The following is a 20,760-nucleotide window of genomic DNA, read 5'->3' on the forward strand; positions in this document are numbered from 1 at the left end:
TCCCCGTGTTGGAGCGTCTAGGTTCAATGCTCAACTCTGGCTCCTGACACCAAGTTCCTGGTAATGCAGACCCAGGAAAGCAGTGGTGATGGCTCAAGTAACAAGTTCTCGCCACCCATGTGGGACATCTAGACTGAATTCCCAAGTCCTGGCCCAGCCCAAGCCACCACAGGCATTTGGGGAATCAATTAGCAGATAGGAGCATGAGTTATCTCCCAAATAAACTTCAATAAATATATAGATAGATAAGACAGCAAGCTTATGACTCAATCAAGTTAAACATTCCAGCATCCAAAATTCCTGCCTTGGTTATTTTACGATTGCTGAAAAGTTAAGGCTGCCTCATCTCTCTCAGCTGAACCATATTTTGTTTCCAATCTCAGAAACAAATCACACAAAACAAATGAGAGGACAATAAAGACACAGACCCCAGACCCTACTCCTACCTGCAGTAGATTCTTTACCTGTACGAACGGTCTGGGACCTAGGTTAGGTGCTAACCTTTAGGGAGAAGGTGGATGATAGAGGGGTGCTTATTCAGGAACCACAGGTGGGAGAGGCTACTGCCCACCTGTGTGTGTGTGAAGTATGCATGGGCAGAGAAAGGGGCGATGTCATAACTGTCACTTCTTCTACATCGACCCCTGGCCAATGCCAACATTCACTGACATCCCTCTGTAAATGGGAAAACCAGGGGCCAACTTTTCCCCATTCTGGAGTAGAAAGAATACAACAGGCGCAATTTCCAAACAAAGAAAAGGATTTCTAACTGGAAATCTGAAGGCACTGCCTGTCTCTCTCACTCTCAGTCCCATACACCTGCCTATGGCAGATACTCAACTTGTCTTCTGGAAAGTTCTCAAAGTCCCTACAGACCTTGCTTAGGAGAGATCCTGGGTCTACTCACTCCCATACTCCCTCCAAGAAGAGGAAGGCACTGCCTGATGAATTCACTGGGCCATGGACACTGCCTGATCTACCAACAGCCTACCCATCTCCGCGATGAAAACTGTCAAAAGCAGTGATTTATACAGCAGCAATTTTACATAACATTGGCAGTAAGCAAGGAGGTGAAAGCAAAGTATAATCCAGAGAAAAGAAAGAGTAATCAAAAATAAGCTTGCAACACTTTTATATGGTACCTGTTCTACTGTCGCTCTGTCTGCCTTATCCTTGATGCGATACCTAACCAGAAAAAAAATAAAAACAGCTGACATATATTCAAGATTCTGAGAAGCCAAGATAAAAAGCTGCTAAATACATAATTATTTCTTGAAAATTCCTAAATGGATACTGTTTTTTAGTAACAGATGTCATAAGTTGATTGTAGATTCTTTACTTGGAAGCTTCCTTCATTTCTCCAGAATATGGAATTCATTTTGTAGGGCAAAAGGAGTATATATGTACTAAGAAAAAGAGAAAAGTCTCTCCATATTCCAGAAACATAAATAATAGCTAGAGTAGAGCTATGCTAGAGAAATACTGTCCCTCAAATCTTCATTTTGGCATAGCTCAGAACTAAAATCAGTTGTAAGACATTGTCTTTAGAGTCATTTTCTACAAAGACACACATTTCTATCATTTCAAGAAAGCCTTCAAATACAGACTCTGGTTTGCTTAAGCTTACACACTGGGGGGCTCAGTCTAGCACACTAGCCTAAACTAATGATGATTGAAGCATAAAAATTTAAAAGACACTACAGTGAAACAAGTGATTATGACTGTTTCTCAAAAAGCTGGCATCTCTTGGGCAAAGCAATAAATCAGGATAAACTGATTTTTAAGTTCAATACTAAACTGCCAATTGTATTATCTTAGTGTTACTTTCTATAGTATCTGAGTAATAATAGTAAAGTTACTGACATACAAAAAAAGTCAGGCAGATCTTAAACAACTGACTTTGAGAACAGTTATAGTTTTTAGACTTCTCTTTAATTTTTAAAAATACTTCGCGGAAGGAAACAATTTTTAATAAATTTTAAAGAGGGAACATTTTCACAGTTAGTTTGAAGATGAAAGCATTCAATATAAATTGGAATCTACAGTTCCCCTCATGAGAGCATAAGTGTGAATTCACAAGATTCCGGTTTCAGCACCTATTTCTTAAGAAGACTCATTCAATATTTCCCATTTACAAAGACTACGTTAGCTACCTCCATTTAAGATCAAAGGACACAAATGAACATCCTTTGCAGAAGAGTTATGACCCGGATGCTACTTGGTCCAGAATTGGTGCCTCGCATGCATGCTGATGATTAAAACATTACTTACAGATCTGCTTCCTTCTGTCTAGACTTCTCAGTGACTTTATTTATGACAGCGTCAGTAACATACAGCTTATCTGAAAATACAAAAGACGCACCATGTAAACAATACATAAGACAAAACGGACATAAGTCTTTCTGAATAGGACTCCCTCTTTCTGCCCTTCCGTATTTTCTTAACTGTTGAGTCATAGCTAGATTTCAGTAACCGGAAAAAATGTAATGTACTTAAAGGTAAGCACTATGTTGTATTGTTTCATAAGTTTAAGTTACTGTTACTTTCACTGCTACTGTTGTAACTGTTGAGCCACAGAATTCAAGATATGGAATCCCTCGTCTATCACTCAGCTATAAAAAAGGATGAAATCTTGTTATGTGCAACAGTATGGATGGGCTTAGGGCCATTATGTTAAGTGACACAAGCTAAGCACAGAAAGGCAAATATCAAGATCTCACTCATGTGGAGTCCAAGAAAAAACTGATCTCACAGAATTAAAACTATACTGGTTACTCCCAGATGCTGGGGAGGAAGCGGGGAGGGAGGGCTGGTGGGGAAAGACTAATTGAGGAATACTAGGTTACTGCTAGAAGGGAGTGAGGAGTTCTGGGGTTCCAGCGCACAGGAGGGTAGAGACAGGTAATGTTAACTTATGGTACATTTTTCTGTTAAAAAAAAAAGTCTAGATGATTTTTGGATGTTTTCACTATAAAGAAACATTAAATGCTTGAAAGCATAAATATCTGGATATTACACACTGTATGTATGTAATGAAACATGAAACATCATAAAGGACCCCGTTACCATGTACAATTTAAAAAAGGGAAATCCCTCAAAACTACATCCACATGTTAAATTTCATGTAATATTTTGAATAACTAATATAGACAATATAACTGCCTGGATTCCAAATTTAATTCTACTTCAAGTCACAGGCCCAGGACAGCAGTGATGACCCCAAAATACTGACTCATTAACTCAGTGTTTACTGACCCCTTACATGAGACAGTGTGAGGTTCACAACGAAAAGATGACCTTGCATTTTGAAGGTTCATATCAATAGTCTAATAGTCTCATTCACCAGCTCTCTGATTCACACCCTTAAAGTCTCCAGTAAAATGAAATGCTATATTCAATACTCTAGTATTTTCAACACCCTACTCCAAGGTGCTCCCACCACAAAGGCTAAAACAAGACAGTAACTTGAAAGGGCATCTGTAAATTTATATTCCTATGGCAGGCGATCAAAGAACAGACCTAAGAAGGGTTCAGGCAAGTCTTCTCCTGAAGCCATGTTTTTAAATAAATCTTTTCTCCAGGAGATATTACTGAATCAGTACCATTTGAATACACCCTTTCTTGATCTAACAAAATTGTGTAATGCACGGCTTCTCAGAATGTTGAGCCTATGGGCCCCAGGGATCTGCTCATTGCTCTGTGCACTGGCTTGAGGCACCTCCTCGTTTTCTGAACGCCATTGTGGACATCAGTGGTCCCCGCAGTGTCATGTTCCATGATGGACACCTGAACTCCATCGTTCAGCCTGATTTGCCCCTGAAAATTGCCAGCAGCGCCCCTAGACTTATTTTAGCCACTCGGCTGCATTCCTTGAAGCAGCCGCTTCAAACGTGGATGGAGCTTCCGGCACCGACCTCACCAGATGACACGCGCTTCCCACAGAAGTCAGGCATCCCTTCACAGCTTAGAGCACGTGAATGCCGCGATCGCGGCGCTGGGAGTGTGGGTCTGTCAGTAGGTGAGCACCACTGCGAAAGTTCGCACTCTGCTCTTTTTGGATTATTACTTCCCTATACAAGTATGTATCCAGAATGTTAATGCTTTCAACTTCATATTTTCAGCAAAGTGTTTTTCATCTAAAAAAGTTGGTAGGGGCCAATAAACAAAGACTTCTTTATTAAATTTGAGGTGAAGGAAAAGCTAAAGTAAGAAATTTCTCATGAAACATAGTCTGAGTATGACATGGAAAAAAAAAAAAGAAATTCTTCATAACCTTGTGAGGTAATGCGTTTAATACACTCACCTAAATTAATTTTATTCTCAAATTTCCGTAAGACTTTGTCAGCTGGAGTAGACATTTTGGCTGCAGTGCAATGGGCAGTCTGTCGATTTGCCTAGAAGAAGTAAGTTCCGGAGTTTCAGGCAACTGGCTGTAAACACAAGCCTACGGCTCAACATCATGTTTTCCCTCAGTTCACAGCTAGCTACTGAGCTTCAGGACTTAGAGGAACACCCTAAGGAAAGGTAAGAACCAATCACATCTGCTCAAGAGATTTTTTACAGGCATTTGAAATAGAAGGTTATGCTACTGGCCAGAACCCTCTATGATCTGCTTTTTCACTTCTCTACATTGTATTCCTCATTATTGCAAATAACAAATGTGTTTCTTTAATTGGACTAGGTTATAGATTTAAAATTTGAGAATGTTCATTTATTTCCAAAGTAGATAACAAAGAGCTAAGAACAACATTAAACTGATTCTAAGAATTTCATTTTGGGCCCAATATCTCAAAAATGGGAAAGATTAAATATGAGGTTCAGTACTTAGACTTGTGCAAACAAACTTCAGGAAAAAAGTTTAATTCATATAATACATGTTGATGGTATAAACCATAGGCAGAATTTTAATCACTATAATCGCAGCACTCAATGTTTAATGTTAATGTTTAAAAACACACATTTCATCTTTCCCACCAGTGATCACACTGAAATCGCTCAAATTCTTATCAACATAACAATGGAGGAATTACCAAAACAAGACCACAAGTAATGTGAAATTTCTTTGGTTACTTTTAAAATGTCGCATTCTGGTTTATGTGGCAGCTGTTTGAACAGTCAAAGGAATGCTGTTGAGTTATTCTTCCCCTCCTCAATCTTCCAGCAGCTTTCTGCACATGCTACCCCTCGGCTCTGCGTGCTCGGGCCGCACTGAGGGCTTCCAGCGTCAGCCGCAGGCCCTACGCAGTTTGGTAACTTGTTTTTGCACGTGGCCGATGATGGCAGGTTATGAACGTACTTCCATCTTCCTAATATAGCCCTCCACTGCAACATACTTTATGGCTGCAAAACACTGCTCAGTCCTGTGGCAAATTTATTCAAAGCAGTCCAGGAACTCACTCTCATAAGTCTTAGCACACTCCTACAAGAACTGCTGGCCAAAGCGCTTGTGGGCTTTTATCACACCGCACTTTATCTTTCACACTGTACCTATTTACATGACCATCAATCATATAGCTTGTGTCTGTCAGCAGCAACCTGCCTATGTGTACCCTTTCCTAATTGAGCTAACTTTTAAGTTCATAATCTATGACACCTTAAATAACTTTCTACATGGACCGATTATGGAAGAATTCCCATCACGGAATTCTCAGAAATTCGGAAAGGACAGAGAATGAAAATCCATGAAGGCTGGAGCTACAGAATGATATAACCTTTCAATTACTCAATTCTAGAACCATAAAGCCTTTTGAAGACAGAGTGGACACGAGTGGACGACAGGAAGACATACAGGACCATTTATAGAATACCTGTGGGTTGTTCCCGCCACTCCAGCCATTTCCCCTGGTGAGCCGGCCCACTCCATCATCCCATTCCCAGTCACTGTCGTCTTCATCAAAGTCCTCGTCCTCTTCATCTTCTAGCTCACCTTCGCCCTTCTCCGCAACCACATGACCTTCAAAGTCTTCAGACAGAGCACCACCTTCCCCTTTGACTGTCTTCAAGTCTGGGTTCTCACTAGAAATAAGGGTTTGGCATGTTTGTACGTCCTCTAATTGGGCTCAGATACATTTCTCTATGAGACAATAGATGAAACACACATTTATAAACTTTACACTTCCCCCTACAATGTACCCCCAATAGGCTCCATGGTCTTGATGCCAGTGTCTCCCGTCTCCCAGTTCTGTGGCTCACTCTCCATGCCCCAGTCCTAGCAGGGAGGAAGTATGCATTGTTTTACTTTCTGCTGAATGGACCCACTCTAATCAGCACCCCAGGTCTAATTCTAGGAAAACCATTCACAGGGCTGCTAGGAGAGAGGGAAAAAAATAAAGCTTCCCCACAAAGTTTGGGAATAAGTCTATAGCAGCATTACCTTGATCTCAATGCTACTTTGCAACTCAACACACTAGATCAAGATTAGTGTTATATAAAGAACTTCAGATCACCACTGCACACAAAGAGGGGGAATGGTGAACACCGGGGGGAAACCATGAATCCACGGCCCAGTATTACAAACGAGTCACGTGGGGACTGAGAGACAGTCCAGGGTAAAGGGAGCACAACTAACAGGATTTTTTCTTTTTTCCCATATGAGAATTCAGACTAAGTGTCACCGGCTTTTTTTAGCTTCTCAAGACAGGCTAGCACTGTGGATTTTCTGAAAATATTCCACTTAATTGGCATTGTGAATTTTTATAAAACACTGTATCAAACAAGTTCAACAGAGGTACTACAAGCTTTGACTTCTCACGAAGAGAAATGAAGACAGAAATGACACAACTGATGACAGGCACTGCCAGCTTAAAAAGTCAGGCATGCGTTCAAGTAAATTCAGGCATCAATCCCAATTAATCAATTGATTTTAACTGGGAGGGCTCCCAATCCCCAAGGAGGGGGTGGGCCAGAGCAAACAATCACACCACACTTGCTGCTTCCTAGGATGTCACAGAACTACCCACACGCTGACCCTTGAGTTGTCAAGAACCAGAAGCGGCATGTCAAATTAACGGCAGGCGGTTAGCCAGGTAACCCTGTCCACCGCAGGATGCTTAGTAGCATCTCTGTCCTCTGCCCACAGATGCCACCACCCCTAGCTGTGACAACACAAGTCCTCCGGGGGGAAGTGGAGGTGGCACAACCACCCGCAGGGCAGCACCGTGGGCCTCTGCTCCCGACATCCTGTGAGGCTAATGAATGAGCGTACTGTCACCACTCTCTGTTCTTCACCAGCCCAGCGGGGTGATTCTCTCTTCCCACTTCACTTCTCTGAGACCTCTGTCCGCTGATCTGTAACCACAAAACTGGAATGCCCAATCTCCTCTCTCTGGCTAACCCTACCCAGCCCACTATCACTTGCTCAGGGATATCTGCCCATTCTTCACCCACATCTCCTTTGGACCGGTGACCTGATTATCTAATATCAGTTTTCTCTGCCAGAGTGCAAGCTCTGTGTTAGGATAACGTTTACCAACGTATCCACACCACCTAACACTAGATCTCACATGTAGAAAGAGGTCAACACACATTTACTGGGGCCAGCGCTGTGGAGTAGCCGGTTAAGGGGCCGGCTGCAACACCAGCATATCTTATGGGAGCTCCTTTTCTGATCCAGCTCCCTGCGGATGCACCTGGGGAAGCAGCAGAAGTTGGCCCAAATGCTTGGGCCCCTGCAGCCACATGGGAGACCCAGAAAAAGATCCTGGCCCACCCTGGCCTTTGCAGCCATCTGGGAAGTGAACCAGTGGATGGAAGATCTCTCTCTGTAATTCTACCTTTCAAATAAATAAATCTTTAAATATATATATATATTTACTGTAAAAATTCCCAATTGATTAATAAATCTTTACCTTAAAGTATAAATGGTTTTCCTGGAATTCCAAAGTAACTCTTAATACATTTCATTTTGTTTTTAAAGAATTATTTATTTGAACACAGAGTGACTGAAAAAGAGGGAGACACAGATCTTTCATCCGCTGGTTCACTCTCCAAATGGCCACAACAGCCAGGGCAGGACCAGGCCACAGCCAGGCGTCAGGAACCCCATCTGGGTCTCTCACATGGGTGCAGGGGCCCAGGCACTGGCCCAGCTTCCACTGCTTTCGCAACGCAGCAGCAGGGAGCTGGGTCAGAGTGCAGCAGCTGGGACCCTCACTGGTAAGGGAAGCTGTGCACAGCGCCGGCCCCCGGTTTGTTTCTAATAGGGGTCTCCTCTTTCCTCTTTTCCATGTCTAATCCACCACCAGATCTTGCCTTTCGACACCTAAAACCTATCTCCAGGACCCCCAACATTCTCATCCTTCACCCTGGAACCTCGGAACTTGGCTTCTGTCCACTCTTGCCCCCTTCACTACCATCTCCTGCACGTCTCAATCTGAACCCAACGTCAAGCTCTTGCTAAATCCCTCCTACGACTTTCTGCAGTGCTCAGAACAGTGATGGTCACTCTGGGCTCCACAGTATCTGGCCCCTCCTCCCGGTCACTCTGGGCTCCACAGTATCTGAACCCTTCTCTGGCTCACTCTGGGCTCCACAGTATCTGAACCCTTCTCCCCCGGTCACTCTGGGCTCCACAGTATCTGGCCCCTCCTCCCGGTCACTCTGGGCTCCACAGTATCTGGCCCCTCCTCCCGGTCACTCTGGGCTCCACAGTATCTGAACCCTTCTCCCCCGGTCACTCTGGGCTCCACAGTATCTGAACCCTTCTCCCCCGGTCACTCTGGGCTCCACAGTATCTGGCCCCTCCTCCCGGTCACTCTGGGCTCCACAGTATCTGAACCCTCCTCCCGGTCACTCTGGGCTCCACAGTATCTGAACCCTTCTCCCCAGTGCCACCTCCAATCCCCCTAACTGTGCTCCAGGCACACCGGCCTCTTCGTGTCCCTTTGCCAGCTGACCCCGGGGCCTCTGCACGCGTCCTGGGCCAGAAACGCCACTCCCTCTGCTCTTGTCAGGGTAGTGCCTTCTTCCTGCTTCACCCTTCCGGAATCACTCTGGCACTACTTTGCATATTAACTGACTTTAATTATTTTTTAAAAAAGTTTGCACCACAGTAAAGGTCTTTTAACCCCATTTTCCACCAGATTTCTAAAATACCATCGCATATATCTTTTATTTTAACGGCCTTCCCTCTCTCCCAAATAGAAAATAAAGTTCTACAAACCCCATTACCATGCCCAGGTGCTCAACAAACCCCTGGGCAGCGCAGAACGCCCCGTGGCCAGCGCTCCCCGACCCCGCCTCGCCACAGCCAATGCTCCCCGACCCCTCCTCTCCGTGGCCAGCTCTTCCCGACGCTGCCTCTCCAAGCCAACGCTCCCCAACCCCACCTCTCCGTGGCCGGCCCTCCCTGACCCTGCGACCCCTCCTCTCCGTGACCGGCCCTCCCCGACCCTGCGACCCCCCCTCTCCGTGGCCGGCCCTCCCCGACCCTGCGACCCCCCCTCTTCGTGGCCGGCCCTCCCCGACCCTGCGACCCCTCCTTCCCGTGGCCTCCCCGTGGCCGGCCCTCCCCGACCCCTCCTCTCCGTGGCCGGCCCTCCCCAACCCCTCCTCTCCGTGGCTGGCCCCCCCCGACCCCTCCTCCCCGTGGCCTCCCCGTGGCCGGCGCTCCCCGACCCCGCCTCTCCACCGTGCGCGCACCGACTCGGCAAGCGGCCTTCATTCGCGCTGCCCAAGAGGGAGAGAAAACACAGCTGCCAAGCGAGAGCGGGCCAGGAACCCCTGCGGACTCCCCGAGAAGGGGTCGCACGATCGGAACCGCGGCGCCCGATACCTGTCGGAGTCCGCGTCGTCGAACTGGCCGGGCACCACCCGGCCCATCAGGACCCGCCGGTAGTCCATGACCGAGGGCGCCGGGACGGGAACGCCACGCACACGGCCTTCCCTGCGGCCTTCCAACGGCTTTTCCGCGACCCCCACCTCGCAAACGGTTTAGAATCCCACCCGCGGCCAACACCGCCCGCCACGCGCCTCGGAGCGCCGGACCCACAGTCACACAGCGCGCCGCGGCACGTGCCCCGGAAGTCCCGCCCCTCCCGGAAGTGCGGCTCGGCCGGAAGCCCCGCCCCCGCGCCGGGCAATGGGCCTGGCCGGACGGTGCGCGAGGAGGACCAACCGAAGCGTCAGGTGGGCGGCATCCAGTGGCGGCCGCTCCGCCCCGAGTGTGTGTGTGTGTGTGTGTGTCTGCCGGCGGAGTCGCGCGGCTGGGGGTGCACAGGCCGCTCGGCCTGGGGATCTCGCACTCTCGTAACGTCGCCGCTTTAGGACGAGGGACGCCGAGGCTCGCTCGCCGGCGAGCGCGGGTGGCGTCACACAGGCGCGTTCCAGCCGCGAGCCCCCGGCGAGTTTGTGGCAGCCGTCGTTGGGAGTGGGTGGTGGGTGTTGTCGCTGCCTCTCGACCCTCGGTCTGCAGGGAGGAAGCCGCGGAGTCGCCAGGGTGGGCCCAGGCGGGTCTCTGGGTCCCCGGAGTGAGCACACTTTGGCGTCTTGGAGAGTTTGGTGCGTGGTTTTGGGATGAACGTGAGATAAGTGCAAAGTTCGAAGAAACTTTAAACAGGAAACGGTGGCGTTTCGGTCCCTCACTCCCAGGGCGTGCGCCTTCAGACAGCTTTAAATGGCCCTGGAGTATCCGTCCCAACATTCCAATAACTGAAGTTTTAAAATCTACCAGAAATCTGGCGAGGACGTAAATGAAAGGTGGGAGTGTCGTGGAAGAGATCGCGGGCCCGCGCAGCCAGGCCGGTGCCCGGGGTCCGCTCGCAGAGCCGGGGGCCAGGCGCCGCGGCCCCACTCCCGGCCTTCCCCAGGGGTTCAGGTCAAGGGGTCTTAGCGCCGGAAGTTGGGGTCGGCTTCTGCCTGGCCTCGGTGACCCCTCCGCTGGCCAGCGACTTGGAGCCCTTGTGGGGATTCTGAGCGTGGCCAAGTGGGCTCAGTCTGGGGGCTCCGTGCGGGTGGTGGGGAGCGGTTTGCACAGGGCCGGGGGGATTCCTCAACCAGACCCCTGTAGAGGGGATAGGTGACCTAAGTCCTGCGACCTGGACCCTGGGGGCCAGCTGAGCTGTACCCGCCCCTTCAATTTAGTGAGTTTTTTTTTTTTTTTTTTTTAGAAGGAAAGGAGGGGAGCTTCCATCCCTGGTTCACCCCACAAGTGGCTGTGATGGCTGGGGCTGGCCAGGCTGAAACCAGGAGCCTGGCGCTCCATCCAGGTCCACGTGGGTGCCAGGGGCCCAAGCACTTGGGCCATCATCGCTGCTTTCCCAGGCGCCTTAGCAGAATGCTGGGTCGGAAGTGGAGCAGCCGGGACTCGAACCAGCCCCCACGTGGGATGCTAGCTCTGCAAATGGCAGCCGTACCTGCCACGGCACAGCGCAGGCCCCTGGCCTACTGACTCACACTTTGTGGAATAATGGCATGGATTCAAAATGACTAATCGTCGATAAACTGTTTATCAGTTCAGTGATTCCACAAAATGATTAGACCAGGCAAATGGGTAGTGACAGTGACTGAACTTAATAGAAATAAATCATGCAGTGTTTTATTCAAGTCAGTGTTTACTGTGTACACAACACTGGCCTGATTGTGGTAGAGGGTGTCAAGAAGCCTTAGGTGGACCCCGCCAGACATTTATAAATTCTAAATGCAAACACCGACTCCCTTCAAACTGGGCATTGAGAGGCTAAAGACATTGAAGGAAGTTGAATGAATGAGTGGGTAGAGGGGACGGTTTTAGGAGAGGAGCACATGGCAGAACAGGTTACGGAGGTGGCCAGGAGCCTCAGCTATGCAGGGAAATGGGCTGATCTCACGAGCAGGGGAGTACTGGGTGGGTCACGAGGGTGCAGGCTCTGCATGGCCAAGCAGAGTTCCGACTCGGTCCCCTGCAGACCTGAGGAGGTCACGAGGATGATGAAGGATGGAAAGAAAGCACGAGTCACAGGAAGACATTTTTAGAGGAAAAATGAGCAGGAATTGTAGGCAAATACCTGTGGACAGTGAGGTAGAGGGATGCCAAGATGCCCCCAGAATTTCAAACCTGGGTGCCTGAAAGAATAGATATGGCACAGGAAATGAGGGAGGAAAACTAAATTTACTCTCTCTGATTTGACTTGGTAATGAAGTGTTCAAATGACAGGTATTGGTTAAGTAAATGGAAATAGTGTTTTGTGGAAGCTAATAGGTCCATAATAACATTTTTGCGTATCCGTTGGTTGACAGACTGAGAAGTACCTTCACTGGGTGTAAGTCCAAGCCTGTTAGAGAATTGGCTAGTAGCTGCACATACTCACTTTTATCCAAATTGGTGTTTAGTACCAAGCCAAGTTACTATGATATACTCAGACTGAAATTGGTAGTTTTTCTAGCAGCTTGATAAGTGACATTTTAGAATTTAGGGCAGCAAGCTTTGCTGCCTTCCTAATGCGAGGAGGGGTGGGGGAAACCCCTTTTTGTCTGCATTTACTAACTGACATTAAACTACGCTTTTTTAAAGAGGCCTTCCATCGTTCAACAGTTAGGACAAGCACTGTCAAACATTTTCGTCATCACCTTCAGGCCCCCACATTTTGAAATGGATGCGTCTCACGAAAAATTAGCAAGTATGTCAGAATCGGATGCCGTGAGCGTCAGCGGTCTTCCCCAGGACTTGGCGCGCTTGGAGGACTTGATGTGCTCAGATTCTCCCAACTGTGTGGAAACCATCAGCACCCTTTCAGATTTGTCCCAGGTGTGCCTTGCGTCCAGCGTTCAGTTCTCTTCCGGCTGAAAACGTCTCCAGAAGCAGGAATAAAGAATCTTGAGTGGACACGTGGAGTGGGGAGTCGGGGTGGATACTGGGCCTGGTTCTCCCAGTTCCGTCAGTGTACAAAGAAAAGGGAGAATTTTACAGATAGAGTGTTAAAAAGTGGTCCTTGGTAGCCTCTTCATGAAGTCCCAAGAGTGCAGCCAGAGAACATGTCTAGTACCTCAGTCACGGGGACGGTGTGAGAGCCCAGGGGGCCCGACCCTTGGTCAGTGCCCCCACCACTGTGTTGGTTAAGTCGTTTGACACTCAGCATCTTGCATACAAATGACTCCCCATCTCCGTGAAACTTCTCACAAAGCAGATTGTCATGTCCATGGTCATGGATATTGTTCTGAATGTTTGACAGTTACTGGCAAGGTATGGAGAAGTAATCAGACTGTATTATATTGAACCATATGACATTGCCTTTTTGTAGTTCAAAATGGGCAAATGTTTACAATTTCACATGGTTCATGCTATAAATTGGCAAAGCCATTCTAAAGAGCTGCTTAGTAATGGGAAATCAAGAGTTAAACCATGTTTTTTTTTAATATATGTAATCACATTGTGATTTTTTTATTTTAAATTATTTTTTAAAATATTTTATTTATTTATTTGAAAGATAGAGTTACAGACAGAGAAAGGTAAAGACAGAGAAAAAGGTCTTCCAACCTTGGTTCACTCCCCAAATGGCCGCAAAAGCCAGAGCTGAGCTGGTCCGAAGCCAGGAGCCAGGAGCTACTTCAGGTCTCCCATGCGGGTGCAGGGGCCCAAGCACTTGGGCCATCTTCTACTGCTCTTTCCCAGGCCACAGCAGAGAGCTGGATCAGAAGTGGAGCAGCAGGACTTGAAGCGGCGCACATAAGGGATGCCAGCAGTGCAGGCGGCGGCTTTCCGCTCTACACCATGGCACCAGCTCTTGAGATTATCAGTCTTCCATCTGCTGCTTCTGGTTCACTCCCCAAATGCCTGCAGCAGCCAGGGCTGGACCAGGCCAACGCCAGAAGTCTGGAATTCCGTTTGTAACCCCTGTGGTTGGCAGGGGACCAAGTGCTTGAGCCACCATCTGCTGCCTCCTAAGTGCATTAGCAAGAAGCTGGATCTGTAGCAGAGCTGCTAGAACTCAGACTGGCACGCCCATATGGGACGCAGGCATCCCAAGTGGTGGCTTGACCCACTGTACCACAGTGCCTGCCCCTTGCATATTTTAAAATTCCATCTCTAGGAAGAATTCAAACAGGTTGTTTAAAGATTTGTCTATCATAACCAGCTCTTAGAAAAAAACCTAAATTTTGGGGCCGGCGCCGTGGCTCAACAAGATAATCCTCCGCCTAGCGGCGCCAGCACACCAGATTCTAGTCCCTGTCGGGGCGCCGGATTCTGTCCCGGTTGCCCCTCTCCAGGCCAGCTCTCTGCTGTGGCCTGGAAGAGGGGCAACCGGGACAGAATCCGGTGCCCCGACCGGGACTAGAACCCGGAGTGCCGGCGCCGCAAGGCAGAGGATTAGCCTAGTGAGCCACGGCGCCAGCCTCAAGGATATTATTAATACTTTTAAACTCTAATTGAAGATTAATGGTCTGAATTAACTAACAAGTATAAGAAGTTTGCTGTAAATTTTTTTGTGTGCCTCAAATACACCCAATACATGGAACAGTTAGAAGAAAGTGTTAATGAAAGTTTCTAAAAATTAACTAATGAGAGATAAGGGCATTGTGGTGCTGTGGGTTAAGTGACTGCAACACCTGCACCCCACATGAGAGTGTGGGTTTTTCTTTCTAATGCACCTGGGAGGCAGCTGGTGATGGCCCACGAGTTTGGGTATCTTGGTCCTGTGTGGGGAGACTCAGAAGGAGCTCTGGGCTCCTGCATTCAGCCTGGCCTAGCCCTGGCCGTTTCAGGTATTTGGGGGTCTGAATCAGTAGATGGATGATAACTGTCTCTCCCTCTCTCTCATTCTGTCTTTCAAATAAACCTTTAATAAAAGAATATTTTTAGAGTACTTGATGTACTATTAATGAGTAAACCAATATTTTCCTCAAATATTTAAAAATCTTCCTTACTGTCTTATTTTACACTGTTAAAAAACCCTTTTATATAACATTAAGGTAACTTTGAGAATAGACTACATGAAGTTTTATAAATTCCTAGTTCAAGGACTCTAATGTCATTGCATTATTAGAACTCTTGTTGTATGTTTTCAGTATTCAAAGATTATAGTAACAACTACTTTAATGCTGTTTAGACCAGATTTAATAAACATCAAAGAATTATCAGAGATAGCATATGCTATCATAGATTCCTGTTTGTAGTCATGTAAGACATCAGAGATCTAAAATGTTAAAGTACTGACCTGTCAGTTAATCCATGACTACATTAGCATGGTGTTACTGAAAGCTAACGGTGTACAGTGAAGAAAGGTACTAGAAAGCTCATTCTTCCTGTGCAACATCAAATTCTAACAGAATTACATAGCAGTGCACGCGCACCTTTGAAAGAAGCTTATGGTGTCCTCTTGAAGTGTTAATACTATTGCCTTGTTTATTCATACAGAATGAAATAATGAATGGAGAGAGGGAAAATGAGTCCAAATTCACACTTTGTGAAGCATTTTGTAGCACAGTACATGATTTGTCACATGGTGAGTACTTGTCTGTATGCGAAACAGAAACAGGTTTTTGGTATGTGTCCTTTGAAGATAATAACAGTAATGGCTAGGTACTGTTCTGAGTGCTTTATATACAGTATCATGTTCAGTTCACAACTGGAATAGAAATTTTTGAAATTTTAACAGGGCTGGCTGTTTTTTTATCTCTATTTTACCGATGAGAGTAAGACTCAGAGTCGCTTGCAAGATCATAAAGCTTTAAGCAAATGAGTCCCATCTTGAACATCAGGAATTTATACTTTTTTTTAATTTATTTTATTTTATTTTTTATTTTTTGACAGGCAGAGTGGACAGTGAGAGAGAGAGACAGAGAGAAAGGTCTTCCTTTGCTGTTGGTTCACCCTCCAATGGCCGCCGCGGCCGGCACACTGCGGCCGGCGCACCGCGCTGATCCGAAGGCAGGAGCCAGGTGTTTATCCTGGTCTCCCATGGGGTGCAGGGCCCAAGCACTTGGGCCATCCTCCACTGCACTCCCGGGCCATAGCAGAGAGCTGGCCTGGAAGAGGGGCAGCCGGGACAGAATCTGGCACCCCGACTGGGACTAGAACCCCGTGTGCCGGCGCCGCAAGGCGGAGGATTAGCCTAGTGAGCCACGGCGCCGGCCAGGATTTTATACTTTTTAAAGATTTATTTATTTATTTATTTATTTATTTATTTGAAAGGCAGAGTTACAGAGAGGCAGAGAGAGATCCTCCATCTGCTTGTTCACTCCCCAAATGGCGGCAACAACTGGAACTGGGCCAATCTGAAGCCAGGAGCCAGGAGCTTCTTCCAGGTCTCCAATGTGGGTGCAGGGGCCCAAGCACTTGGGCCATCTCCTACTGCTTTCCCAGGCCACAGCAGAGGGCTTGATTGGAAGTGGAGCAGCCGGGACTCAAACCCGTGCCCATATGGGATGCCGGCACTGCAGACAGTGGCTTTGCCTGCTAGGCCACAGTGCCAGCCCCTCAAGTATCTTAAAAGACATTTATTGATGTAACCAAAAATCTCTTATTCTAGACTTAAGTTGATACATGAAAGCTACTTAGGAGTTAATTATATGAAACACATTGATCATGCTTGTTAATGCAAACCCAAAAACTGTATAGAAGTTTCCTTTTATTTTTTAATAATTATAGAAAAAAAAGGTTTGACAAACATTAATGAAACTACAGAATTTACTGTATGTGGTTGTAAGAATTGAGTGACATAAGGATTAGTAAGGAAAAGAAAACATGATCATTGTCTGCAAATTGTGTTTTTCCACAAACTATTAGAATTGATGAGACAGTTTGGAAGAATGGTGGATATAAAATCAATGTAAATAAAAACAATAGCATTGCAATGTACCAGCAAAAGCTGGCTTGGAATAGTAAGTTTTTAAAAACTATTATCAGTAGCAGTATAAACTTTAAGGCAACTAAGAATAAATCTAACAGGAGAGGGTGTGTATCCTTGTGCTTAAAATGCTTGCATTGAGAGTACCTGGATTTGATTCCTGGCTGCAGGTTTCCTGCTAGAAAGAAAGCAGTGGGCCCTGGAGACAGTGTTACAGCTCAGGTGCTTGGATTCCTGCCGCTCAATCCAGGCGGCAAACCTGGATTGAATTCCTGGCGCCTGACGTTGGCATAGCTCAGTCCCACCATTATGGGCATTTGGGGAATGACCAAGTGGATGGGAGCTCTTTCTCTCCCTCCTGATCGCTCTCTTTCTCTCTCCTCAAATAAATAAAACTTTTAAAGAAGAATAAATCTAACAAGGTGTGTAAGATTGTATAGAAGGGGCCAGCACTGTGGCGTCCTGGATAGAGCTGCCCCCCGCAGTACCATTATCCTATTTGGGTGCCAATTCAAGTCCTGGTTGCTCCACTTCTGATCCAGATCTCTGCTATGGCCTGGGAAAGCAGCAGAAGATGGTCTCAGTGCTCTGCCCCTGTACCCATGTAGGAGACCCGGAAGAAGCTCCTGGCTCCTGGCTTATTCCTGGCCCAGCCCTGACCATTGTAGCCTTTTGGGAGTGAACCAGCAAGGGTATGTCTCTGCCTCACCTTCTCTGTAACTCTGACTTTCAAATAAAATAAATCTTTGAAAATAAAAATAGTATTTCCATGGAATAAAAAAATGTCATGTTCAATATTGTGAAGATGCCAGTTTCCCTCAAGTGTATGAATTAATGCAGTTTCCTTTACACTAAGTTGATCCTAACATTCTCTTTTAGAAATGAAAGAAGTTGGAAAAAATACCCAGTACATCTTGAAAAAAGAAAAAAAAAAGACGTAAAAACTTGCCCTGCAAGATAAGATTTTTTTTTTTTTTTGACATGCAGAGTGGACAGTGAGAGAGAGAGAGAGAGAGAGAGAGAAAGGTCTTCCTTTTGCCATTGGTTCACCCTCCAATGGCCGCCGCGGCCGGTGCATCGCGCTGATCCGAAGGCAGGAGCCAGGTGCTTCTCCTGGTCTCCCATGGGGTGCAGGGCCCAAGCACTTGGGCCATCCTCCACTGCCCTCCCGGGCCACAGCAGAGAGCTGGCCTGGAAGAGGGGCAACTGGGAAAGAATCTGGCGCCCCGACCAGGACTAAAACCCGGTGTGCTGGCACCGCAAGGCGGAGGATTAGCCTATTGAGCCACGGCGCCGGCCGATAAGATTTATTTTAAAAAAAGATTTATGATACAGTTACAGTAATTACAACAATGTGTTGCAAGCAGAAGGGTCACATCCCTTGGAATAAACAGGACACTGTGTCTAAAGATTGTTTGGCAACAGTAGGCTCTCTAAATGTAGGAAATGATTAGAACCTTGCTTTACCTTACAAAGCTAAATTTCAGGGCTGGCATTGTGGCTTAGTGGGTAAAGCTGCCTCCTGCAGTGCTGGCATCCCATATGGGCACAGATTTGTGTCCCCACTGCGCTGCTTCTGGTCCAGCTCCCAGCTGATTGCCTGGGAAAAAGCAACAGAACATGGGCCAAGTGCATGGGCCCCTGACACCCACATGGGAAACCGGGAAGAAGCTCCTGGCTCCTGACTTCAGCTTGGCCCAGTGCTAACTGTTGTGGCCATCAGGGGAGTGAACCAGCCAATGGAAGATTTTCTCTCTCTCTCTCTCTTTCCCTCCCTCCCTCCCTCCCTCTCCCCCCTTCTCTTCTGTAACTCTTTCAAAATAAATAATTAAATCTTTAAAAACCAAAAAAGGTAAATTCCACGTGGGTAAAGGCCTCCATGTGAAGCAAGGTTCTCACTTAGTGAAAATGTAGAAAACACCTTTATAACAAGAAAGGCCAAGATTTCTCAGGGCATAAAAATACAAACCATCATCAGCACATGCGACAACATTAACATTTAAAAAACACCTGTATGGTCAATGGACAATGTCAAAAGAACAAACCTTAGACTAAGAGGAAATATGCGCTATGTATATAATTAACAAATAATTGATGTCCAAGATGAGGAACTCCAATAGAAAGAGACATAATAGGAAAACAGGCAAAGTGCAGGTATTAATTTGGCTGTCATTACAAAACACCAAATACTGTGGCTTAACCAATAGAAATGTGTCTGGCAGGGTTGCTTCTCCCAAGGCCTCGCCTGCCTTGGCTTGCGTGTGGCCACTTTCTTGCTGTGTCCCTACATGCTTTTTCTTATTTATTTATTTAATTATTTATTTTTTGACAGGCGGAGTGGACAGTGAGAGAGAGACAGAGAGAAAGGTCTTCCTTTTGCCGTTGGTTCACCCTCCAACGGCCATTGCGGCCGGGGCGCTGCAGCCGGCGCACCGCGCTGATCTGAAGGCAGGAGCCAGGTGCTTCTCCTGATCTCCCATGCGGGTTCAGGGCCCAAGCACTTGGGCCATCCTCCACTGCACTCATAACAGAGAGCTGGCCTGGAAGAGGGGCAACCGGGACAGAATCCGGCGCCCCAACCGGGACTAGACCTACATGCCTTTTCTATGTGCACCTGCCTTGTATCTCTTCCTCTTTTGAGATCGGTCTTACTGCATTAGGGACTATACTTATGGCCACATTTAACTTCAGTTACTACTTTAAAAGCCCTGTCTCCAAATACAGTCATTTCTAAGATGTGGGGTTTAGGGCTTCAACAGATGAATTTGGAGGGGACACAGTTCAGTCCGTAACAGAGTGTGAGACAGATTGTATACTTGTGTAACAGGCAAATTTCAGGAAAGAAACCTGCAGTACCATTAGGTCTGGATTAAAAAGATGACCATAAAGTACAATTTCATGTATGTCAGTTTGACATGTTTGGGAGGAATGAAGAACAAAAAAACTATTTTGCTACTGGTGGAAGTATAAATTGGTACAGTGTTTGGAGAATAATTTTATACTATCTATTGAAGATAGGCATTTTCTAAGATTTATTTATTTGAGAGGTAGAGTTACAGAGAGAGGGAGATACAGAAAGAAAGGTCTTTCCTTCCACTGGTACACTCCCCAAATAACCACAACGACCAGAGCTGAGCTGATCCGAAGCCAGGAGCTTCCTCCAGGTCTTCCCTGAAAGTGCAGGACCCAGGTGTTTGGGCCATCTTCACCATCTTCTGCTTTCCCAGGCCCTAGCAGAGAGCTGGATCAGAAGAAGAGCAGCTGGGACTAGAACCGGTGTCCATATGGAATGCTGGCACTGTAGGTGGAGGGTTAACCTACTGCACCTTAATACTGGCCAGAAAATAGGCATTTTCTATAATCCAGCAATTCCACTTCTAGATACACACACAGTAGCCTAGACAAAAATTCTTACATTGATTCACATGAAACATGAAAAAGCATGTTTCCTACAATATGTTTGTAACAGCAAAATAAGCAACTTAAGGGGCTGGTGGTAACGCCGCTGCCTGCAGTGCTGGCATCCCATATGGGCGCCAGTTCGAGACATGGCTGCTCGATTTCCAATCCAGCTCTCTGCTATAACCTGGGAAAGCAGTAGAAGATGGCCCAAGTGCTTGGGCCCTTGCAGCAGCATGGGAGACCCAGAAGAAGCTCCTGGCTCCTGGCTTCGGATCTGCACAGCTCTGACATTTGCGGCCATGTGGGGAGTGAACCAGTGGATCGAAGACTCTCTCTCTCTCTGCATCTGCCTCTGTAAGTCTTTCAAATAAATAAATAAATCTTAAAAAAAAAAAGCAAGTTAAATAGTCAACAAAGAGGGACTAACGTGTAATCTTCAGTAAAGTGAAGTGCATCTTTATGTCTTCACATGGCTAAGTCTTAAAGATTTTGAGTGAAAGGGGCTGGCGCTGTGGTACAGCAGGTTAACGCTCTGGCCGGCAGCACCGGCATCCCATATGGGCGTCCATTCAAGACCCAGTTGGGTCACTTCCCATCC

The 20,760-nt window shown here is 46.8% G+C and overlaps 2 protein-coding genes across 17 annotated transcripts in view; one reads left to right on the top strand and one right to left on the bottom strand.

Annotated features, from left to right (window-relative positions):
• The window catches only part of RIOK1 (RIO kinase 1), a 34,276-nt gene extending 24,238 nt beyond the window's left edge, over positions 1-10,038 (bottom strand). Inside the window, exons 1-5 of the mRNA XM_002714161.6 lie at positions 9,773-10,038; positions 5,808-6,015; positions 4,304-4,394; positions 2,272-2,341; positions 1,143-1,185 (exon numbers count right to left, since the gene is read on the bottom strand). Coding sequence (XP_002714207.3) covers positions 1,143-1,185; positions 2,272-2,341; positions 4,304-4,394; positions 5,808-6,015; positions 9,773-9,840 — 480 coding nt within the window. The 5' untranslated portion in view covers positions 9,841-10,038. The remainder of the gene's footprint in view (positions 1-1,142; positions 1,186-2,271; positions 2,342-4,303; positions 4,395-5,807; positions 6,016-9,772) is intronic.
• A 3-nt stretch (positions 10,039-10,041) lies between these two features.
• The window catches only part of CAGE1 (cancer antigen 1), a 51,923-nt gene continuing 41,204 nt past the window's right edge, over positions 10,042-20,760 (top strand). For 8 of the 16 annotated variants that reach the window (XR_016234813.1, XM_089334466.1, XM_089334463.1 and 5 more), the window contains exons 1-3: positions 10,169-10,497; positions 12,488-12,721; positions 15,329-15,416. Coding sequence is in view for 9 of the 16 variants with exons in the window: in XM_089334466.1 (XP_089190592.1) it covers positions 12,566-12,721; positions 15,329-15,416 (244 nt within the window). In the remaining 7 variants the exon portion in view is untranslated. Of the gene's footprint in view, positions 10,126-10,168; positions 10,498-12,487; positions 12,722-15,328; positions 15,417-20,760 lie in introns of those variants that run through there. The other 8 variants (XR_016234814.1, XM_017344881.4, XM_051855866.3 and 5 more) reach the window with 5 other exon arrangements.

The sequence above is a fragment of the Oryctolagus cuniculus genome, chromosome 5 (genome assembly GCF_051225735.1).
Source record: "Oryctolagus cuniculus isolate XC-2025 breed Fujian yellow rabbit chromosome 5, ASM5122573v1, whole genome shotgun sequence".
In the NCBI taxonomy this organism is placed as follows: Eukaryota; Metazoa; Chordata; class Mammalia; order Lagomorpha; family Leporidae; genus Oryctolagus; species Oryctolagus cuniculus.